The 21274-nt window shown below is 37.5% G+C and overlaps 1 protein-coding gene across 1 annotated transcript; it reads left to right on the top strand.

Moving 5' to 3' along the window:
* The first annotated feature begins 2950 nt into the window (after window positions 1–2950).
* Dcun1d5 (DCN1, defective in cullin neddylation 1, domain containing 5) lies at window positions 2951–21091 on the top strand. Its single transcript, XM_013009892.1, has 7 exons — window positions 2951–3560; window positions 5561–5652; window positions 9049–9119; window positions 9527–9618; window positions 17270–17378; window positions 17462–17566; window positions 20034–21091. Exons 1-7 carry the CDS (start codon window positions 3475–3477, stop codon window positions 20235–20237), a joined length of 759 nt encoding a protein of 252 aa, XP_012865346.1. The 5' UTR covers window positions 2951–3474; the 3' UTR covers window positions 20238–21091.
* The last annotated feature ends 183 nt before the right edge of the window (window positions 21092–21274 follow it).

The following is a 21274-nucleotide window of genomic DNA, read 5'->3' as shown; positions in this document are numbered from 1 at the left end:
ACAAGAAAAATGCATCAACTGATAGTTCTCATATTATACAGATGAAGTTCACAGGTAACAGCTTTCAGTAGACTATGTGACATCCTCTAAAATATGTAGGTTGATTCAGATAAGGCAAAAAAAAAAAAAGACAGAGCCCATATGCAACCTCTGTATATCTACAACAGATGAAAGTCTCCCACACAAAAGGACAGTTCTGAAAGAATTATTTCAGTATCTGAAAACCCCTCTGGGTGGCCTATTAAAACATTCCAAAGCACTCTATTTTGATCTCCATCATGCAGATAAAAGGTAATGTATTCTTTACCATAGTTCTTTCTTACTACCATGGCAATCATTAAAGTATAAGTCAAGATGAGGTTTCCAATCAGCCTTGCTCCATGAATAACTTTATGAATAGTTCTGGTAAATACATTCTAGTTGATAGCCAACCAAAACCAAAAAGGAACACTTTTTTAATATGTGCTATGGTTTGAATGTGTGACCCAAATTCATGTTGGAAATATAATCCCAACCCATAGTGATAGGAGGTAGAGCTTCAAAAGAAATGGTTAGGTCATCAAGGCAAACTGATTAGTATCACTATCACTGCAGTGGGTTAGTTATTGCCAAGAGTGGGCTTGTTTAAAAACAAAAGTGAGCGCAGATGTCAGCTACATGTCTATAATCCCAGGGGAGACAGAAGGATTGAGGTTTGAGGCCAGCCTTGGCAAAGAAATCAGATCTTGTCTAAATAATGAGCTGGGCATGACGATGCACAATTGCTGTTCCAACTAATCAAAACGCAAAGGTAGGAGGATCCAAGCCCTCTTAGCTTTCTCTGTCGCTATCTGAAAAATAACTGAAGTAAAAAAAGATGTAAAGATCTAGGGCCAAATAATGTTGTTTCCCACAAATCCTTTAATATCTGCATTATTTGTTTTTCTGGCAAGTGGGGGAGGGGCGGGGAATTCTCATTTAAAAGTATTAAGGAAAAAAAAACTATGTATAGAACATACCTTAAGGGACTATTTTTGGACACCCCAATACAGCTATAACCTTTAAAATACCCTTTCCATAATTTTGTTCTATAATTTACAAAAGCCAAAAGATGTGTGACCAAAATGCCAGTCCTATGTGTCAGCCCTTAGCGTACTTCCCTATTCAATATAAGCATTATGTCTAGTCATTACAGATAGCTATTTTCTAGTTGTGAAGGTTTTTACGTGCCTTATTACAATGAAAGGGTAAGATAGAAGATAAAATTACTAATATTACTGAATGTTTCTTTAGATCTGGAAATGGGGTGCAGGGTGGGGGGGCATAGCACAGGTGTTCTGCAATAGTGTGTTTCTTTTTAATGAAAATGAAATGATGTGTTATCTACATCTTAGTAAGAATTCTGACAAGTATCTATACCACCACTTCAATCATAGAATAGTCTGTTATCCAAAAAGCCCCTGAACTTCCTTGCAGTCTGCCCCTGAAACTTAACCTTTGTACCAGTCCCAAGTGTCATGGATATGCTTTCATTATAGATAAGTTTTACATGTTCTAGAATTATTTCTAATATCGAGCTAGTGTTAAGAATCCCAGTTGCACAACATCATGGTAGTGTTTAAAATGTTTGAATAGAAACTTAAATAAGAATCATACTGAAAATGATCAAGGCCGGGGTTATAGATCAATGAGAAAGTGCTTGACTGGTATTCATACAGCTCTGGATTTGATCCTTGTTTCTATAAGGAAAATTATTAATATACTTTTCAAATCCCTTCTAAATTCTTTCTCTCTTCTCTCTGTAGCAATTTGTTGCAGAATCAGAGTCATTTGTCCTATAGATTGATATACTATATTTTGTGTATTTAACATATTCCTGTCCTCTACTTTCTGTAGATAGCTCTATTAAGACTTGATATGATTGTCTACTTTTAGGGCCTCCTGAATTTTTAATTAGGTTGATTTTTGTTTGTTTCAACAGAGTTTACTTAGGCAAAATAGTTAATTCATTGGCTCAACTGAAAATTCCAGGGGATAGCATGAATTCAGGACATATCACATAATCATATCTTGGTTCTTCTGTCTTTTTACTTGATTCTGCTCTGAATTTTGGCTTCATTCCCAACATCTTCTCAGGTTCAAGTCCATGGGAAATAAGTAGCTCAACTTGTCACTAGCACTCCTTGTCCTGGCTTGGACCAAGCATCCATCCTGAGTCAATTAACAGCACTAAAGAAATATGATACTCTGATTGGATAGATTAGCCTGCCATAGAGGAGGCAATCTCACCAGAGCAACATGGACTGTTTCTGAATTTAAAAGAAACGTTCAGCCTTCTGCCATCAGTTTGGTTTGCAAAGATTATTCTTATATTATTATGTAGTTATAATCACCTTTTGATAGATGATCTTTACAGACAGTAATCCTTATTTATAAACAATGTCTACTGAGATGGAGGAGTTTAGAAAGTGAAAGCCTAGACCTTTAAAACTGACCCCAAATTCCCTCTCTACTAAGTCAGGTAGTACCCCCATCTCTTATCTGAGAAGTGAACTATGAAAAGAATGGTAACGTTTAGGTTTCAGTATTCGAGAAGGACATGAGGAGAGGTGGGGCACGAGGGAGAACTAAGGATGGATGAATGAGAAGCTGGCTTCGGACTATGAAGAACAAAACGTGACCTAAGTGCCAGTGGCTCACGCCTGGGGACCCAGGAGGCTGAGATCTGGGAATCCTGGCTCCATGCCGGTCCGGGCAGGAAAGTCCACGAGGCTCACACGAGAAAGTGAAATGTCCAAAGAACTTCAAGAAGCCGGAAGTGGAGCTGCGACTCACTCAAGGGGTAGAGCGCGATGCTGGAGTGCAAAGGCTCCGGGGCAGCGCCCGAGCCAGCACGGCACGCACGCGCACACGCGGAAGTAAAGACACGGGACAATGTATTTCACAGGTAGCACGGAGAGACCTACAGTCTGCAGAGCACGAGGGTCTCCCAACGCCTCTCGCAGTGGTGACTACCTGTAAAGCCAGGGGCAAAAGCGTCACAGGGCCTGGCTGCTCCGGACCGGATCCCGCAGGGTGTCGCCGGCCCCGGGCCTGGACTTGCGGGGTCAGCGTCGTCCTCCGCCCGGCCTGACGCAGACGCCGGTCCCACACACCCGGCGGCTTCCCGCGACCGCCCCTTCGCTCGCGTCACTTCCGGCCCCGGGCATCGACTTCCGGGTCAGGCTGAGCCTCCGGCTCTCAGTGCCTAGTGGAGGTGCCGCGCTGTCCGCGTTATTTCCCTGTGGTGGCCGCCGAGCGGAGAGCCCAGCCCGCGTCCGGGGCCGAGGAGACCTGGGAAGCAGCCGCGGCCCGCGCCGGAGTGCACTGGCGACCCTGTCCCTCGGCTTGCTGCTGTGTCGGGGGAGTGGGTGCCGGCGCCGAGGGGGCCCCCTCCCGACCGCGACCCCCTTCCCCGGCTCCCCCGCCCACCCTGCCGGGGGAGGGTGGAGGAAGATGCCGGTGAAGAAGAAGAGAAAAGCCTCCGGGGTGTCAGCCGCCGTGGCGGAGGACGGAGGCCTCAAGAAGTGTAAAATCTCCAGGTACCGCCTCCCTCCCCCTGCCGGGGTGGGGGGGACGGGCGTGGAAGCGGGGGGCGGGGAGGGCCCGCGGCGGACCCCCGGGGCGCTCGGCGTGGACCCCGAGCCCGCCCCGGTGTTGGCACGTGTGCCCGCCCGTCGGCGGACGAGCTGCGGCAGGCCCCCCCACCTCGCAGCCCGCGGGCCCGGGAGGGTGGGAAGAACGACGTGCCGGTGCGAACTGCGCTCGGCCCCCCTTCCCTTCCCTCCCGTCCCCTCCCCCACCCCCAAACCTAGGAGTGAGCCCCGGCCGGACCTGCGGGTAGGGTCACTTCTAGAACCTCTTTGTAGAATGTGAAGAAAGGAGCGGAGCCTGCGGAATCTTAACTACCGCCTTGGGAATGGTAGAAAAGGAAAACTAAGCTAATTGGCGTCCAGAGTTGAGTATTTACTGTGGCCCCGAACTGGACGATCTCCCTCTCCCTTCCCCCCACCTTCCCTCCCTCCCTCCCTCCTCCACCGGCAGGAGGCCTTTTAAATTGCTGGAACCTATTTTCTGGAAGGACAAGTGCCTGCACCTCTTCCAGTTCCCAGTGTGGGGAGTTGGAAAGACCCCGAGTGCTTTTGTGTTTCAGCCTCGTAACTCAGTCCTAAGTATTAATAACTTGAGCAGCTATTGTACTGCTTTCCCTTGGAGAAAAAGGAGACAAAGCAAAACTGTAGTTGCATGTCATTCAGGCATCAGAAACATTTGAATGCTGTGAAAAGGCCTTGCAGTTTAGGTGTGGGAAATGGGCCCCCCCCACGGCCTTTGGTGTTTGCATATTAGTGGTTGTCCACTTCAGATACTACCATTGAAACAAGACCGTAGCCACCATTTTAACGAGGAAGTAATAATAGGGCTATCCTTAAAGAGAGATCTCCCATTTAAAATGTGAAAGAGGGGACCTATTGTATAGTTTTATCTTCCTTTTCGTTTTTTTCTTTCATTGGTATGCTTTGGCAGAAGAGCTGAAGGAATCCTTCTAGGGCCATAAATGTGATACACTTTCCTCATGCCACTTGGTAGTTTTGACCTGGTTACTATATCTGCTCATATTTTATGAGACATAGGCAAATTAGAGTTTGGGGTTATTTTCTCTTTTGGGGGGAAGGGGTTAAGTCACAGTCTTGCTATGTAGCCCAGGCAGACTACCAAGTGAGATTTCAGGCATACATCATAGGTATATACCGTCTCAAAATTAAAACATCTTAAAATAGCGGATAAGGCAATATTAGAACTCAAATCAGTTGAGATTTAAAATTTTGCGTCATTTTACATTCCATTAATCTGGGGCCGAAATTTAAGTATTTCCTGTGTCAGTGAGCTTCATCTCCTTATTTGAGTTTCTTGAGAAAATGTTTTTTGAAGCCCAGTAAATCCTAGGGGCCAATTTTTAACGTTCCAACTTTTAACAATTTTATGAAAAAAGATCTGGCATGAAATAGCTTTGACCTAATTATTTGGAGTATTCTTTGAGACTTTTGTTGTAGTGATTTTGCTGTTTTAATCTTTGGAATTTAAAATGCCTTCAAGTGCCAACTTGTCATTTATCTTTTAAAAATCTGTTTAATAGGTAGTAAGCAACTCTTAATGTAACATTTTATTTTGAAATATTGAAGTATCATAATACATTTTCTAAGACATTGTTTTCAAATATATGTAATTTATACAGAACAATTTCCATGTAAGTCAGTAGCAGAATCACAAAGATTTATACATATCCAGTTTTTCATGGAGACTTAGGCTGGACTTTCTGTATAGTCTTGAAATCTGGGAAGTAAATTTGGTTATGTTTTGGAATTTTGGAATCTGGGTTTTGTTAGAACTTCTTAGGTATAAACTACTTTTTCAAGTAGCAAATATTTAACTCGATTTTTTCCTGATAATGCCAACTTACTGTTTCATTTGAATTGAACTAGTTCTTATGTTTCACTAAGAGTTGAACTTAATAAACATCTTAAGCATTTCTGTGTTTTCTAAGCTATTGCAGACCCCAACCCCCTGCTAGACTAATAAGTGGAGAGGAAGTTTTTTCAAGAAAGAAGTGCCTGGCTTGGTTTTATGAGTATGCAGGTAATGAAATTAATGTAAGAAGACATCAGTCATTTGCTTGAAAAATGTTTGTTTGTTTGCTTAGCTAACATTATTTATTGCAGGACTGCTGTGTTGTAGTGCTATTTGTTGGGACAAAGTCAGATCTAAAAATCGTGGCTATTTGGTACCATTTAAGGCTGACACATATTTAAATATATAGGAGAAGAAGAAACTCTTACTGTTAGTATGCACACCCAGACAAGTTCACTTACTAATTAATACCCATTGGCTAACAAAAATCTTTTTGGGAAACAAAAGCTGCCTAAAATTTGTTTTGTAATATTCTTTGTTTTTATAATTTTTTCCTGGTCTAGAGTCTAATATTTTCTGAAATGTGGGGAGACAGCCAAAGATTTAAACCTTACATACATCCTCCTGCAGTGCTTGTACCATTAATGGTTATTATGTAGCCATTTACAATTACTCCAGATATAATAAAAAGTAAGAAAGTAAATAGACTAATATTAATACAGTGTAGAATTTGATAGGAGTAATACATAACCCAGCCCTGAAAGTATCAAGTGAACCTTTTTGGAGTAGTGAACTAACCTGAGCTAAGTCCTGTAAGTGATAGATGGAAACCCATAGGACCAAGTCAGACCATATCATAGAGGTGAAAGTCTAAGCTAGCTGAGGCTGAAGAGTTAGATAAATACATAAAAAGATACTTGTTTCCCTTATTATTACTTTTTCATATATTTAAGTTTTTCTCCTTTAAACTAGTCACATGTCTTTTGGAGTTAGTGATTTTAAAGTAACTTTTTTTGGAAGGCGGGGGTCTTCCCTGTTCCTTTTGCTTACTTTCTCTGCTTTTATTTAATTTTTTCCCCTTATTGTCATTCTCACAGTCTTTATTTAAAATAAAGGCAAGTAGATACTTAATGCCTTATATTTAGTACAAATCCATGTTAAGGTCTAAGATCTTTTCATTTCAAATTCAAATTTGAATTTGAAGTTAAGTTTAGCCTAACTGTGTGGGAAGTAAGACTGAAAAGGGGCATCGACTTTGCTGTTGAGAGCAGCCAAATGGTCCCAGAAGTATAATTTAAAAATTGTTCAGCAGATTTATTCTAGACCAAGAAAAAAAAAAAAAGAATGCTATTACTGGCATCCCAAGACAACCACTAACCCAATTTAGTTGAAGGAAATTCATTTCTTACTGACCTCCATTTAAGTTGATGACCCATTATCTTAAATGCCAGTTTTACTGACATACATGCTATGCAATCTAAGGATCACTATGTTACTTAATATATAAAAAGTACTAAGTACCATAAAAATAACTAGTACATTTTTTTTCTTTTATGCTTACATGTTGTAGCTCTACTTGGAACTTTCCTGGTTATCATAAATTCCTAGGGGTTAAACATTATCAGCATTTCAATAGTCACCATATTAATTGCTGTCATTATTTTAAGAATTGTGCTAAGTATATCATTTTTTTCCTTGTGACTTTTCTGTTAAATAAGTGACACCATCCTCATTTTATGAATGAGAAAACTGATGATAAATTGAGTAATTTGCCCAAGGCCATACAATCCCAAGAGCCAGGATTGAAACCCCAGTCAGTTCCAACCATGCTTTGCATTACTGTTGACTCATGTTTAGGGCTTTTTTTTTTCACATAAATGTGTACACTGCTATGGAAATAGCAACTAATTTTCACTTTTACAGAAAAATACTAATAAACACAGTTAAGGTTCTCTGTCATTCAGTGATTCATTCAGTAAATATTTAGCACTTGTTTGTGAGTCAGACACTGCTGAGTGCTTGAGATATAATATTGAAGAATGCAACATGATCTCTTCCTTTAGGATTCTTGGCTTCTAGTGAGAAAGGTAGATAGTGAACAGGGATGTAGGCAAGGTAGCTGCAGATTGTGGAGAGTCATGCAGGTGAACAAGAGGAGGTTCAGGAATAGAATATAAGGAAGCGTTGGATAAAATTTCAGTTAAGAGTAATCAGGTAAGACCTCTATAGAGACTATCTAGGCAGAAACCTTCCTAATAGAGGAGAATCAGTTGTTAAATAAATAATAATTTTTCTGTCTTAATATGTGGGTGTCTTTCATTGAGGCTCATAGATATAAAGCACTTAGCATAGTACCTTGTGTGTGTGTGTATGCATACAACTCAGTTATTAGAATCTACAACCTATATTTTATGTTGTTCCAAAATTTAACTACTACTGACAAAGGCACTGTGTCACAGCAATTTCTGTTTTTTTGTTTTCCCCAGTATTTTTTTATGGCTGACATGGTATTAGACCCGTGTATATAGCTAGAAACATTTCTTTGTGGTTATAAAGAAATTGGGAAGGCAAAAGTACATAATTCTTATAATTCTTATAATTTTGAAAATATCCTGCTGTAAGTCATATGTAATAAACTGTTCATTTTTCTCTTTCAAGAGACCTGCTACTTTTGTTGTTATTGTTGTTGTTCACAGAGCTTGAATTCAAGGCCTCAGTGCTGCCCCTGAACTTACTTGCTTAAGGCTAGCACTTTCCCGCTTTGAGCCATAGCACCACTTCCGGCATTCTTGTGGTTAATTGGAGATAGGAGTCTAATGGACTTTTTCCTTGCTGGGCTGGCTTTGAACTGTAATCCTTAGATCTTAGCCTCCTGAGTAGCTAGGATTACAGACTTGAACCACTGACGCTCTGCTAAGACCTATTATTCTTAAGTAATACTTAAATGAACAAGAGAATTCAATGATAGATACAACGAACTCCCTAATATTACCTGTGATGTTAATTCAGAAATAGAATTTGAAGAAAGAGAAATCAGTGGTAGTAACTGTCCCATGTAATAGCTCTGTTCTGCTCTGCACACAGCAAAATTTTAGGGTACTGAAGTCCCTTATATAATATGGGTTAGTATTTGCATTTAACCCATGCATATCCTACTGTATACTCTATATCTATCATCCCTAGATTGCTTATGATGCCTAATGTAATATAATGTGATGTAGATGTTTTCATAATGATGAAAACAAATTTGTGTATGTTCAGTACAGACAGTATTTCTGATTAGCTCATGACTATAAAATCAACTATATACAAAGCCTATGTAAAGAAAAACTTGAGGAAATGTTTTGCTAGTGGATCTTTAAATTTTTCAACAAACTAGTAATAGATATTAGTGGAGCATTTCTTTACTACTTTTAAAATGTCTTCATATTGTGATGTATTCAAAAAATATTTTACAAGTTTTAAATTCTAAATCACGTGCCAAATATTAATGCTATGCCAAATTCAAATTCAGTTACTTGTAAATTATTATATTGTATTTATGGATGACCTTAGCATAATAGTCTGCTTTATGTTAATATTCAATTATTCTAAAATATATAAATTACGTTTTTGTTTTTGAAGGTCCTGATGAAGTTGTAGGGCCAGAAGGAATGGAAAAATTTTGTGAAGACATTGGTGTTGAACCTGAAAATGTATGTTTTATTTCTAAATAGAATGGAATATAAGTGGGGTATATCATATTCATAAATTTCTAAAAATTGAGATTTTAATCTTACATGAAGATTTACTCATATTTAATGTTGTAAATTTGCACTTAAGATACTTTTAATCTGCTTAAACTGGGCAAATGTTCTCAATACAAATGTCATTTATAATAGAGTAAGAGAGATTCTACCTTCATAAACGATTAGAAATTTCTACTTTTAAGAAATTGTCTGGCACCTTTCAGTTTCTTTATAGTTAATAATCCCCAGCGATTGTTCTCATTAATAGTTGGAGGTTTGAAATAGTTATATATAAATACTCTCCATGATAAAATATAGCCATGATTATCTCTATGCTGACTTTTCCCCTATCCTTTATGTTCTGTTCTTTCCAGATTATTATGTTAGTTTTAGCGTGGAAATTGGAGGCTGAAAGCATGGGATTTTTTACCAAGGAAGAATGGTTAAAGGGAATGACTTCATTACAGTAAGAAAATTTTTTAAAAAACAAATTTGATAGCCTATTTGAAGATCTTATTGGTATTTTGTGCTTCATCATTTTCAGTTGGTTTGATTTATAACAGTGTGGGAATTGTGGGTTTGACAAGTGAGTAGTGAACCCAGTTTTCATACTCTTTAAGGAAAGAACTTCAGTGCAGTCTAATTAAAACTTGTTGATTTTCCTGAGTACATTACAAGTCTTTGATCAAAGTTATTTGTTCACAGGATGAGTAATAAAGGTTTTCCAGGCTTTCACATTCTGAATTACAAACTCCACCATATGAAGTATGTTGATAGTCCTACGATATAGGGCCTCCTCTCTTCTCTAATAAATTTGAAGATAGCATTACATGACTTTTTTTTTTTTTTTTTAGTTACATTTACATGACATGACTTTTTTCTTTTTTTTTTTTTGCCAGTCCTGGGGCTTTCACTCAAGGCCTGGGCACTGTCCCTGACCTGCTTTTGTTCCTAGCACTCTACTACTTGAGCCACAGTGCCACTTCAAGCTTTTTCTGTTTATGTGGTATTGAGGAATAGAACCCAGGGCTTCATGCATACTAGGCAAGCACTCTACCACTAAGCCATATTCCCAGCTCCGTAACATGACTCTTTTAAGATATTCTTTTTTTTGCCAAGAACCTATAAAAAAATAAAACTAGTGATGTTCTGTAGTTCCCAGGTAGCCATTTAATATTTGCATATCTTGAGTTTAGAGCGATCTGAATATTTTGCAAATTATAGAATTGTTTTCCTATTAAAACAATTTAATTTTGTTTTTCTAAGATTGAGTGTTTAATTTCACAATCAATTAGTAGTTTGTGGAAACTTTATGTCAGTTCTTAATAGTAATTCGGATGTTATAGTCAACATTCTAAAGCTGAGGAATTGTCAGTTTATAATATTTTTTTGTTGGCATGCTTGTTTGTTTTGAGGTGCCTGGAATTAAACACAGAATTGCACAGGCCAGGCAAGTGCTCTACTACTTAGCTACATCCTCAGCTCTAATTTATATTATCTTTAAGTCAGGAACTGAGTATTATTAGCAATGATTTCTTGTTGTTATGCTTTTATTAATATGCTTAAATACTGTTAATCCTTATTTATCTGCCCTTCAAAATTTTCTGTTACATTTGAATTTCCATTATCTAATGCATGTTTGTCTTTTTAGACTAGCATTAACATGGATATTTCATATTCTTTTTCTTGACTAAAAACTTTTCCTCAGCTGAACCAAATCATAATTTTTGCAATGGAACATAAAATCAAACTTTCCATTATTTGTAAATGAGCAATCTGAGCTTCAACTAAGTTAAGAAAATATTTGGCAGAGTTTACACAGTTTCTTAACAGCAGAGTTAGGATCTAAAATTTAAATTCCTTGATTACCAGTCTGCCACCACACTTCTATCATACTATTCTCTAATAGATAAATTAGGTTCTTTTCAAAATCATTACTTTTTAAATTACAGTATTTGTAAACACCAAGAATGATTTCAGTCATATACTTAGGTATCATAATATACCCATTAAATGTACTAATCCTGAAATTATTTGGGCAATTTCCTACATTTAGTTACCATTTTAGAGAAAATAAAGTTACATGTACAAACATTATACAAAGAAATAATAAGCTGGTTTCTATTTAAATTGTTATGTGTAACCTGGCTTACTGAATCTAAAATATTATATTTGACATATGTGCTCTAGTTATTTCTATTTTTTGCATACTGCTTTTTTATAGTATCCCATCTCATGGATGGTTTTGTATTTTAAAAACAAAAGTTCTGGCCAGGTGTTGGTGGCTCACACTTGCATTCCTATCTACACAGAGGTTTGAGATCTGAGGATCACTGTTCAAAGCCAGCCTAGCCAGGAAAAATCCTTGAGACTGTCTCTAATTAGCCACAAAAGAACTGGAAGTGGAGCTGTGGCTCAAGTGGTAGAGCACTAGTCTTCAGCACAAAGCTAAGGGACAGCACCCATATCCAGAGTTCAAGTCCCAAGGGGCCCCTCCCTACCCTGGGTGGCGGGGAGGGTTCCTTACTGTTGATGCTTTTGCATAAGTTGATATAAAGTGCCCTTCTATAATTAAAATGTGTAAACAAAAAAACTTGTTTTTACTCCTGAATATTTAGCATGTGGTCTTCAACATAAGTAACCAAGCCACTGAGCTTACTTTTATATTAAAGCATACATTTGCTATAGGAATTTCACAGGCTATCTAAAATAAAAGTAAATTATTCACTATGTAAAATGCCTAGGAACTTTGTCACTTGTTTATCATTCCTTTCCCATTTGCCTAGAACAATACGCCACAGAGCTTTGAAAGTACTCAAGTATGCATTCTGAGGTGGAAAAGCAGTTGATTTTTTTCCCCCATGAGCTAGATTGCTAGATTGCTATGTGAGTACAAAGTATTTTTCTTCAATTGGCCAAGACCTATTACTCTCTGAATGTCCCTGTGATAAATTTGCAAGAATTAAGTAGCATGAAGTTTGAAATTGAAACCAAGGGACAAAAAGTGATCTTTATGCATAAATTTTAAAAATTGATAGGTATTTAATATTCTTAATTTTATATAAGGTGATAAAAGTCTATATTCTCCTTTCCAAATATGTATACATATATATATGTGTATATATGTATATATATATATATAATATATTTGGACTGGTGTTTTGTTTTGTCGGTCGTGGGGCTTGAACTTTGGGCTTGGGCGCTGTCCTTGTGCTCTTCAGCTCAAGGCCAGCACTCTACCACTTGAGCCACAGCACCACTTCCGGTTTTCTAGCCGTTTATTGGAGATAAGAGTCTCATGAACTTTCCTGCCCGGGCTGGCTTTGAACCAAGATCCTCAGATCTCAGCTTCCTGAGTAGCTAGGATTACAGGTGTGAGCCATCAGCACCAGGCTTGGACTGGTGTTTGAACTTAAGATCTCATGCTTGTTAGCATGTGCTTGCTAGGCTGGAGCTCTACCCTTAAGCCATGCCTCTAGCCCTGCCTTTTGTTGATTTATTTTGGAGATGAAACCTAGCAGACATTTCTTCTAGACTCTGATTCACCATCCTCTAAATCAGCCTCCTGAATAGCAAGGATTATCAACATGAGCCACTGTATCCAGCTGAAATGATATCAGATTTTTGAGCACAAGAATGAATCAAAGATTTTGGGAATCATTGTCACTGAGCAATTGTTCTTCATGTTTTAAAGTCATAGTCTTCTGAGAATGTTATGCAGTCTGGACCTTGTACCTATTAAGATGTACTTATTATACACCAAATTTTGCCTATATTATATTCTTCCATCTACAAAATTCCAAGGATACTTGAAAGTTTTATCATGACATGCTATACTAGGGTAAAAAACTTTCTGAACTGCTAGCTACAAGTTTGGTGTTGAAGCAATACTACCTATGCTGGTGGAAAAAAACTGGTTTTCAAAGAGCTGCAACCCTTTGAAGAGGCCTGTACTTACTTGACTATGATAATGAAATAAGCATGCAGGTAGCATCTGACAATAGTGGTAGAACAAAGTTGCCTGCCAGGAGGGTGCAGGTAGCACATTTTCTGGGCTTCATATTGAACCCTGGAGGGTTTATTGCTTGTTTGGTTTTGTTTTGTTTTTTGTTTGCCAGTTACGGGGCTTGAACTCTGGGCATGGGCACTGTCACTGAGCTCTTTTTTTTTTTTTTTTAAATTTTGGGTCCGGACGTGGGGCCTGAACTCTGGGCCTGGGCGCTGTCCCTCGCTCAAGGCTAGCACTCCACCACTTAAGCCACAGCACCACTTCTGGCTGTTTTTCTTTTTGCTTATGTGGTGCTGAGAAATCGAACCCAGGGCCTCAGGCATGCAAGGCAAGTGCTCTACCACTGAGCCACCTTCCCAGCCCCTGTCACTGAGCTCTTTTTGCTCTCTAGCACTTATAGCCACAGGGCCATTTCTGGTTGTCTGGCAGTTGATTGGAGATAAGAGTCTCATGGTTTTTCCTGCCTAGGCTGGCTTTGAACTTTGATTCTGAGATCTCAGCCTCCTGAGTAGCTAGGATTACAGGTGTGAGCCACCAGCACTGGGGTAACCCTGGACTTTGGAGGAAAAAAGGGAATGAGTTGTTTTGAATTAAAGGAAAGGAATACTTTTTTCATTTGTTCATTTTTAGTGGAGCAGAAGTAGTAGGGTAGCTGAGATGCTATGGTGGGTGTGGTATGTAACTGTCATTCTTTTGGTACCCAAGAAACTGCAATTAGCATTCCTCACTTTTCCATCTCTCCTGTTCCCTAGGTTAAACATGACAGTTTCAAGATGCTCTGGCTATTTTCAGATACTCTTACAAGTAGACCGAATTTCTGTAGTTGGTAAAGCCGATTGAAAATTCTAAACCTAATATTGTGGGATAAAGCTCTTTGCCATGCCTTTATTTGTCACAGCGTATTTATCAAAATTCACTCATTAGAAGAGAACCTCACTTAGGTCTGTTATACAAAAGAGGCCTTCCTCAAGACTGGAGATGTGGCTCTAGTGATAGAGCATTTGCCTAAGTTCAGTCCCAAGAACCAAAACAGCTTGTTCTACAGATCTTAAATAAGCAGAAATCCAGAAGCCGCCTTCTATAATCAGATGGTTAACATCAGAAAGTTAATTTCTGAAATTGAAAGTTTTGTTCTCATTCTAAACATAACGGTTTTATTTGGCTGTTCTTAAAAATGATCTTGCTTCCCATGATAAACTACTTAAAACTCATTTCTCCTTAAAGGAAGTATTTCTAAACTTTCCAAGTCCTGAGATACAGACCCTTGGAACTATTTATTTGGTACCTAAACATGTGCTGATGTTAGCAACTCCTTGCAGTATGTTATCTAGCTTTTGCAAGGCCATAGGACACTTGTAGTTGTAGAAGTTTGTGCTCTTACTCTTCCACTCAGTTCTTCTAGATTTTTTTTCCTGCTCAACATTTACAATTTGTAATTTAGAATAGAATATAGCCAGGCGCTGGTAGCTCACGCCTGTAATCCTAGCTACTGAGGAGGCTGAGATCTGAGGATCACAGTTCAAAGCCAGCCTGGGCAGAAAAGTCTGTGAGACTCTTATCTCCAATTAACCACCAGAAAACTGGAAGTGGTGCGGTGGCTCAAGTGGTAGAGCACTTGCCTTGAGCTGAAGAGCTCTGGGATAGCACCCAAACCCAGAGTTCAAGCCCCATGACCAACCAAAAAAAAAAAGAATAGAATATAGTTTGGACAGAAGTAAGTAGTAAAGGTGACTTTTAATCCCTTTGTTTGAAAAGAAACGTAATTAAGCTAAAGACCCACTAAGAATTTCACACATTGCTTTAAAGTTTATGTTAGCTAATATTAAAATAGGTCCTATTGCTTTCTTGAGATTGTTTCATTACATGTTATTTTTTAGTTATTTTACCTTGCTTGCTTATAGCTTATATTTTGAAAAGTTATGCTCCTCTAATCATAAAATAGTTAGATCAGTTTTTTGTATGTGTGTTGTCTTACGTTTCTCAAACCGAGATCCATCCTATGCCTCTTGCATAGCTACAGCCCGGGTTGGTTGAAATGGGAGTCTTTCTACCTTTTGACTGGTCTAGCCTCAAACTTCAGTCTTCCTACTCTCTGCCTTGTAAATAGTTGGGAATAACTAAAATTCCATTTGTCACCACACCTAAACCTAGATTATGGTTTGTTTTCTTTTAATCCACTCTTGTCATTTCTAATTGATACTTAGACCATTTATGTCTCATGATGGTTAATGTTAGGATATAAATCTACCCTTTGCAGTTTGAAGATTTTTAGTTAGTTAGTTAGTTTTTTTTTTTTTTTTGACTGGTTGTGGGGCCTAAATTCTGGGCCTGGGTGCTGTCCCTCAGTTCTTTAGCTCAAGGCTAGTGCTCTACCATTTGAGCCAGAGCACCACTTCTGGCTTTTTCTGCTTATGTGGTTCTGAGGAATTGAACCCAGGGCCTCATGCATGCAAGGCAAGCATTCTACCACTCAGCCACCTTTCCAGCCCCTCTATTTAGTTTGAATTCATATTTCCTTTCTTAGATTTCTCTTTCTTTGCTTACACTTTTGTCTTTTCATTTGTTTTGGGGCTTTTTGTTTGCCAGTCCCAGAGCTTGAACTCTCAGCTTCTGTGCTCAAATCTAGCACTCTACCACTTGAGCCACAACTCTACTTACAGCTTATTTTGGTAGTTAATTGAAGATGAGAGTCTCATAGACTTTTCTGCCCAGGCTGGCAGGATCATCAGATCTCACCCTCCTGAGTAGCTAGGATTAAAGGTGTGAGCCACCAGCAGCCAGCTGGTGGGTTCTTATTTGCTTGTTAGAGCATTTTTATGACAATTGCTTTGAAGTCTATAAAAACTACTAAACATGTAGCTGAGCACCAGAGGGCACCGGTGGGTTATAATGAATTCATGTTTCCCTTGTGGTTTCTGTTATACTGCTGGATTTGAGAGAAACAGGAAGGTGGACATTTTAGGTCCCCATTTAAGCTTTAGTGGCATTGGTGGGATTTGGACCACAGTTACGCTTAACTGGAATAGAGTGTGTTTCTCTGTGGTGCTGGGGATCAATAGTAGGACCTTATGCATGCTAAGCAACAGCTCAGTGTCAGCTGCAACCCTTCCCTGGTGCTTGATTTGATTCTGAAATAGTCTCTATTTAATTTACCAGGCCTCGATTCCTTTGTAGCTAGGCTAGGCTGACTGCACTTGTGATCCTTCTTACTCTGCCTCCCCAAAATGGTAGTATTCACCGTCATGTCATTCCGCTGGTCTTCACCAATCAGAGCCTTCTCATGTTTGTTTTGCATATGCTATCTATGGATGAGGGTGAGACTACAGGTTTATGACAAATTGTGAGGATTTTGGGGTTTTTTTTTTTTGCTTTGCTTCTTGCTTTATATAGTAAAACCTACTGACCCAGTGAGAGAAATCCAGTCAAGATTGAAGAGCATTCTGTTGATTTAGTTACTATGCATGTCTAAAGTTAGGTGCTTCTATGATTGATTTAGACCTTTTAAACTAAAAATGAGGGAATGTGGACTTATGACTCCAGGTATTAATTTCCTCTGAGTTGTATCCTAAACCTTTAAACCCACTAATTTCTTTTACCAAGCTATTACTTAAGAACATCCAACGGAAATTTGACAGAGGCCTGATTTAATTTGCTCTGCTCTTTATTTTTTTCCCCACTTGTGGTAAAATCACATTTTAATACATCTTTTAAGAGTTACTCTGATTTGGAGTGTTTGGGTTTGGGGGCTTATTTTTGGCAGTGCAGGGGATAAAAGACAGGACCTCACACATGTTAGTCAAACTCTGCACACTGATTTCTGCCATCAATCCAAGAGATATTTATGATTCTATTGGATACTTTGAATTTTGTGGAGTTTTTTTTTTCCCTTGTAAAGAATTATTGGCATGAACTTCCAGTCAATTCAGGCAGATTTTTCTTGGTTTCTTTTGTTACTGAATGGAAGATTCAAAACAGCAAGTTTGTTATTTTAAATTTGAATCGGGATTTTAAATCTAAATTAACTGTATAATGCACTAGTTTTTTTCTTAATTCATTTTTTTAGAATGCCTTAACTTAATTTTCTTGATTATATTTTTTTTAATTTAAGGTGTGACTGCACAGAAAAGTTACAGAACAAATTTGACTTTTTGCGCTCACAGTTGAATGATATTTCATCGTTTAAGAATATATACAGATATGCCTTTGATTTTGCAAGGGTAGGTGCAATTTCCGTGTTTAGTCATTGCCATGGTTTTTTATCTTCAGACCATACTTAGGAAAGTTTCTTACTTCATTTCAGGATAAAGATCAGAGGAGCCTTGATATTGATACTGCTAAGTCTATGTTAGCCCTTCTGCTTGGGAGAACATGGCCACTCTTTTCAGTATTTTACCAGTACCTGGAGGTATGTGTGTTTTGTTTTAATGTTTTAGTACTTAATTTGATTGAAAAAATATTTTTAATTGAGGCACAATGGATTTTTTAATACTATTCTTTAAAAAAGAAAAGAATAAAAAGCAGCTTGAGGCAAGGCCTGTAATCCCAACTGGGCTGGAGGAAGAAATGGAGATATCATGGTCTGAGGCAGCACTGGGCCAAAAAAAGGAAAGAAAAAAAAAGCATGAGATCCTATTTGAAAAACAAACTGAAAAGGACTGGAGGCATGGCTTTTTTGGTTTGAGCAAGGCAAGATTCTAGAGTACCACACACACATACACACATAAATCTGCTTGTTAGTGATAAAATTCTTCAAAAATGTATGTATATCTTGGTGTTTTAGGTGTGAATTTGTTATTTGATATGTTCTTCTGGTAAGATATTTTTGGACTACTTAGGTAGCTCAGAATAGAGTATGTGCTTAGCATGTTTTAGGCCCTCGGTTCAATCCTCAGTATCCCATTGAAAGAAGAAAAAATATTTTTACCCACGTCTCGATCTCAAAAAGAGAACTAACAAACAGATTTTTGGCATAGACATTCCGCATACAAGATAAATTGTTGGGGGAGGATTGCAAGAGATAACAGACCCTAGCACATGAACCTCAAGCTTCTAGGGTCTAGGCTAAAATGTATATAAGAGAACCCATGAGATTAATAAATTCTACTTTTCTACTTAGAGTCAATATGAGGCTTTAATGTTTTATGTCCAAAAATATAAGAACTGCTATAATAGCATGCTTACCTATACTGATAATTTTTAAAAAATATGCTGAAATTCATAAAGTAGGTAATGCTTTTAAAAGACATATCTACTAGATGCAGAGTGTCTTAAGAAGATACCATTTTCCATTCCTTTCTTTGTCTAGTTTTATATGTTTTATGTCTTCTTTTTTTTTTATCAAGTATTGTTGCCTCCTCTTTGTTTCCCCTTCCCATCCCTTCCCATACTCCCCCCTCCTCCCACCCTATCCCCCCCACCAAAGTTGTAAAGTTTGGTTTTTGATATAATGACTTCTACATGTCATTGTTGCAATGGGTCTACCTGTATCCCTATTTAAACGATTTGTTTTTTCCCTTCCCCTCCACAAATACACCAACATCAAATACAGTGAAAGCATGGATTATACCGTGGGGGAGGGACATACAAAGCAACATAGAAATCATCTTATAAATATGTTAGAAACAATTGTATGAAAGAAAAAAAAAACTTTATTTCTTTTAATTTGTTTTTTGATACAACTCTCACCATTTCTTGAATAAAGATGCCTTTTCCTTTTGGAAATAATTTCCTACAAAGCTGATTGCTTTACTGAGTTTTTTGGAGTGGTTTTATTTAAAGTTTGTATGAAAAGATCTGTATGAGTGAGTTTTGCACACAGTTAAACTTGTACGCCTGATAAAGTAGGTATTATTGGTGAGTGACATACATTTCTCCTACTAGTAGTTTTGGCCAAAAAGAGATTAAATGTAAAAATAATCACTTGTAAAGGGAGCTGAGAAGAATTAAACATTTTCAAGCACTTTACTTTTCTCATTTAGCAATTGAGGAATAAAGGTTATATTCCTTTTCTTTTTTTAGTCTTTTTAGGTTTTGTTCTTAATTTTGGTGGCATCTTTTGTTTGTTGTTTAGGTTTTTTTTGAAATGATATCTCACTAGTCCAGGCCTGGCCTCTAACTCAAAATTCTTCTTTAATCTCCACAGTACTGGGATTAGGCATGTACTACCAAGCCAGGCTTAGATTCTATTCTTAAATAGCCTTGTCACTCAGACAAGTATCAAGTGGGATTTGAACCCAAGCCTACATTCTTTCTTCTACCTCTATAGATAACAGCCTCAAGATGTAGCTCATGCAAGAAACTATTGATAGGGAATTGATACAAAGTAAGTGTTCTATATCTTGATTTTGTTGGTAGTTACATGATATACGTAGATAGATATGTCAACCTACTATATTTCACACATAAGGATATATGTTGATACATATATATATAGATACCTATATCATACATATAAGATATATATCTTTTCATAGCGATAAGGATATCTATATAATTAGATATATATATCTTATATCTATCATCTATATATATCAAGATATATAGATGTCTTTTGATATATAGAGATAGCTATATGTAGAAGATATACATTGGTATATATCCTCATTTGTGAAATGAAGTGAGTTTTAGTCTTACCAGTTGAATCTTTGTATTTACCATTATTCCTCAGAAATGAAAGAAAAATAATGGAAAAATAGGTGGTGTTAATGTGTAAATGCTTTTTGAGCATTCTGCAAAAGCACAAATAATTGATAGAAAAATAAATATTTTGGGAAAAAACAAATCACAACTAGAGTTACTAAAATCACTAAACTAGAGTTACTCAAAGAAGTAATGTTTGTTCTGTGGTTAATATATATCTGTTACTTCCACAGCAATCAAAGTACCGTGTTATGAACAAAGATCAGTGGTATAATGTGTTAGAATTTAGCAGAACAGTCCATGCCGATCTTAGTAACTACGATGAAGATGGCGCTTGTAAGTATAATGTAATAAATTTCCATGAAAATAAAATTCTGAAAATAAGAAGGTATGCATTGAGTAGCATTGATGAAAATAATAGTCTTAAAACATCATAATGGTATTTTATATTATTTAATCATGTAATGTAGAGATAGAAAGCTTAGACTCAGCAATGTTACAGAATTTTGCTAGTAACTGAAATTTTTTCCATTCCTTACAAACTAAGCATTACAGCTAAATTTAAATGACAGTTTCTTGACAGTTGTTTTTTTTTTCCCAAAAGCAAGATTTTAGCTTCAAGAAATGATACCTGTCTTTCGGGAGAAAAACTGCAATCACTGATTTTTAAAATATGAAAATTAAAGGTTTTTCTGATTGTTCTACTTTTCTTGATTGTTCTACAAAATAATAATAGAAGAGACTTTTAAAACTAATATAGGACCCATTAAACAACAGTATAATGCCAAATAAGTTCCCTCTCAAAACTCTAGATAGGTTCTGAGTAAACTCAAGTGAAATGTGTATAATTTCCTAGTCCTTCCAAGTTAAAATATTTGTATTCTCCATTGAAATGGCTAGAATGTCCAAAGCGATTTTTGAATAATGATAAATGTAATTTCTAGAACTATAAATTTTCAATTTATTGACTATGTATTGTTTTAACATTCAGAATGGCTACATGGAGAAGTATATTCCTTGAAAATGCAAACTAAAATTAAGCATTTAATTCTGTGAGATGAAGAAATAAGATTCTGTAAAAGGATAATCTTGAGTTTTCCTTATATATAGCATGCCCTTCTACAGGATAACATAAAATGAATAATATTTTAATGAGACAACACTGCAGTAGATTGTCAGCTCAAAGCCTACACATAGCAGATATGAAAATTGATGTTTGTTGAACCAACATTTAAAACTGGGAGATTTTGTATAGAAATAAAACTTCTGGATTTGTTTGAATAAGAAAAATGGACAAGGGCTGGGAAGGTTGCTCAGTGGTAGAGTGCGTGCCTTGCATGCATGAGGCCCTGGGTTCGATTCCTCAGCACCACATAAACAGAAAAAAGCCGGAAGTGGCACTGTGGCTCAAGTGGTAGAGCGCTAGTCTTGAGCTGAAGAGCTGAGGGACAGCGCCCAGGCCCAGAGTTCAGGC

This window comes from Dipodomys ordii, unplaced genomic scaffold, assembly GCF_000151885.1.
Source record: "Dipodomys ordii isolate 6190 unplaced genomic scaffold, Dord_2.0 Scaffold10, whole genome shotgun sequence".
NCBI lineage: Eukaryota > Metazoa > Chordata > Mammalia > Rodentia > Heteromyidae > Dipodomys > Dipodomys ordii.
Note: the sequence above shows the minus strand (reverse complement) of the source record. Positions and strands in the feature narration are given on the sequence as shown.

Bases quoted from the DNA above. Each gene is read 5' to 3' on its own strand.
- Dcun1d5 (XM_013009892.1), top strand. From the start codon at position 3,475: ATGCCGGTGAAGAAGAAGAGAAAAGCCTCCGGGGTGTCAGCCGCCGTG. The intron at 5,653-9,048 runs GTAATGAAATTA...TTGTTTTTGAAG, and splicing joins TTGGTTTTATGAGTATGCAG to GTCCTGATGAAGTTGTAGGG. The intron at 17,379-17,461 runs GTAGGTGCAATT...ACTTCATTTCAG, and splicing joins ATGCCTTTGATTTTGCAAGG to GATAAAGATCAGAGGAGCCT.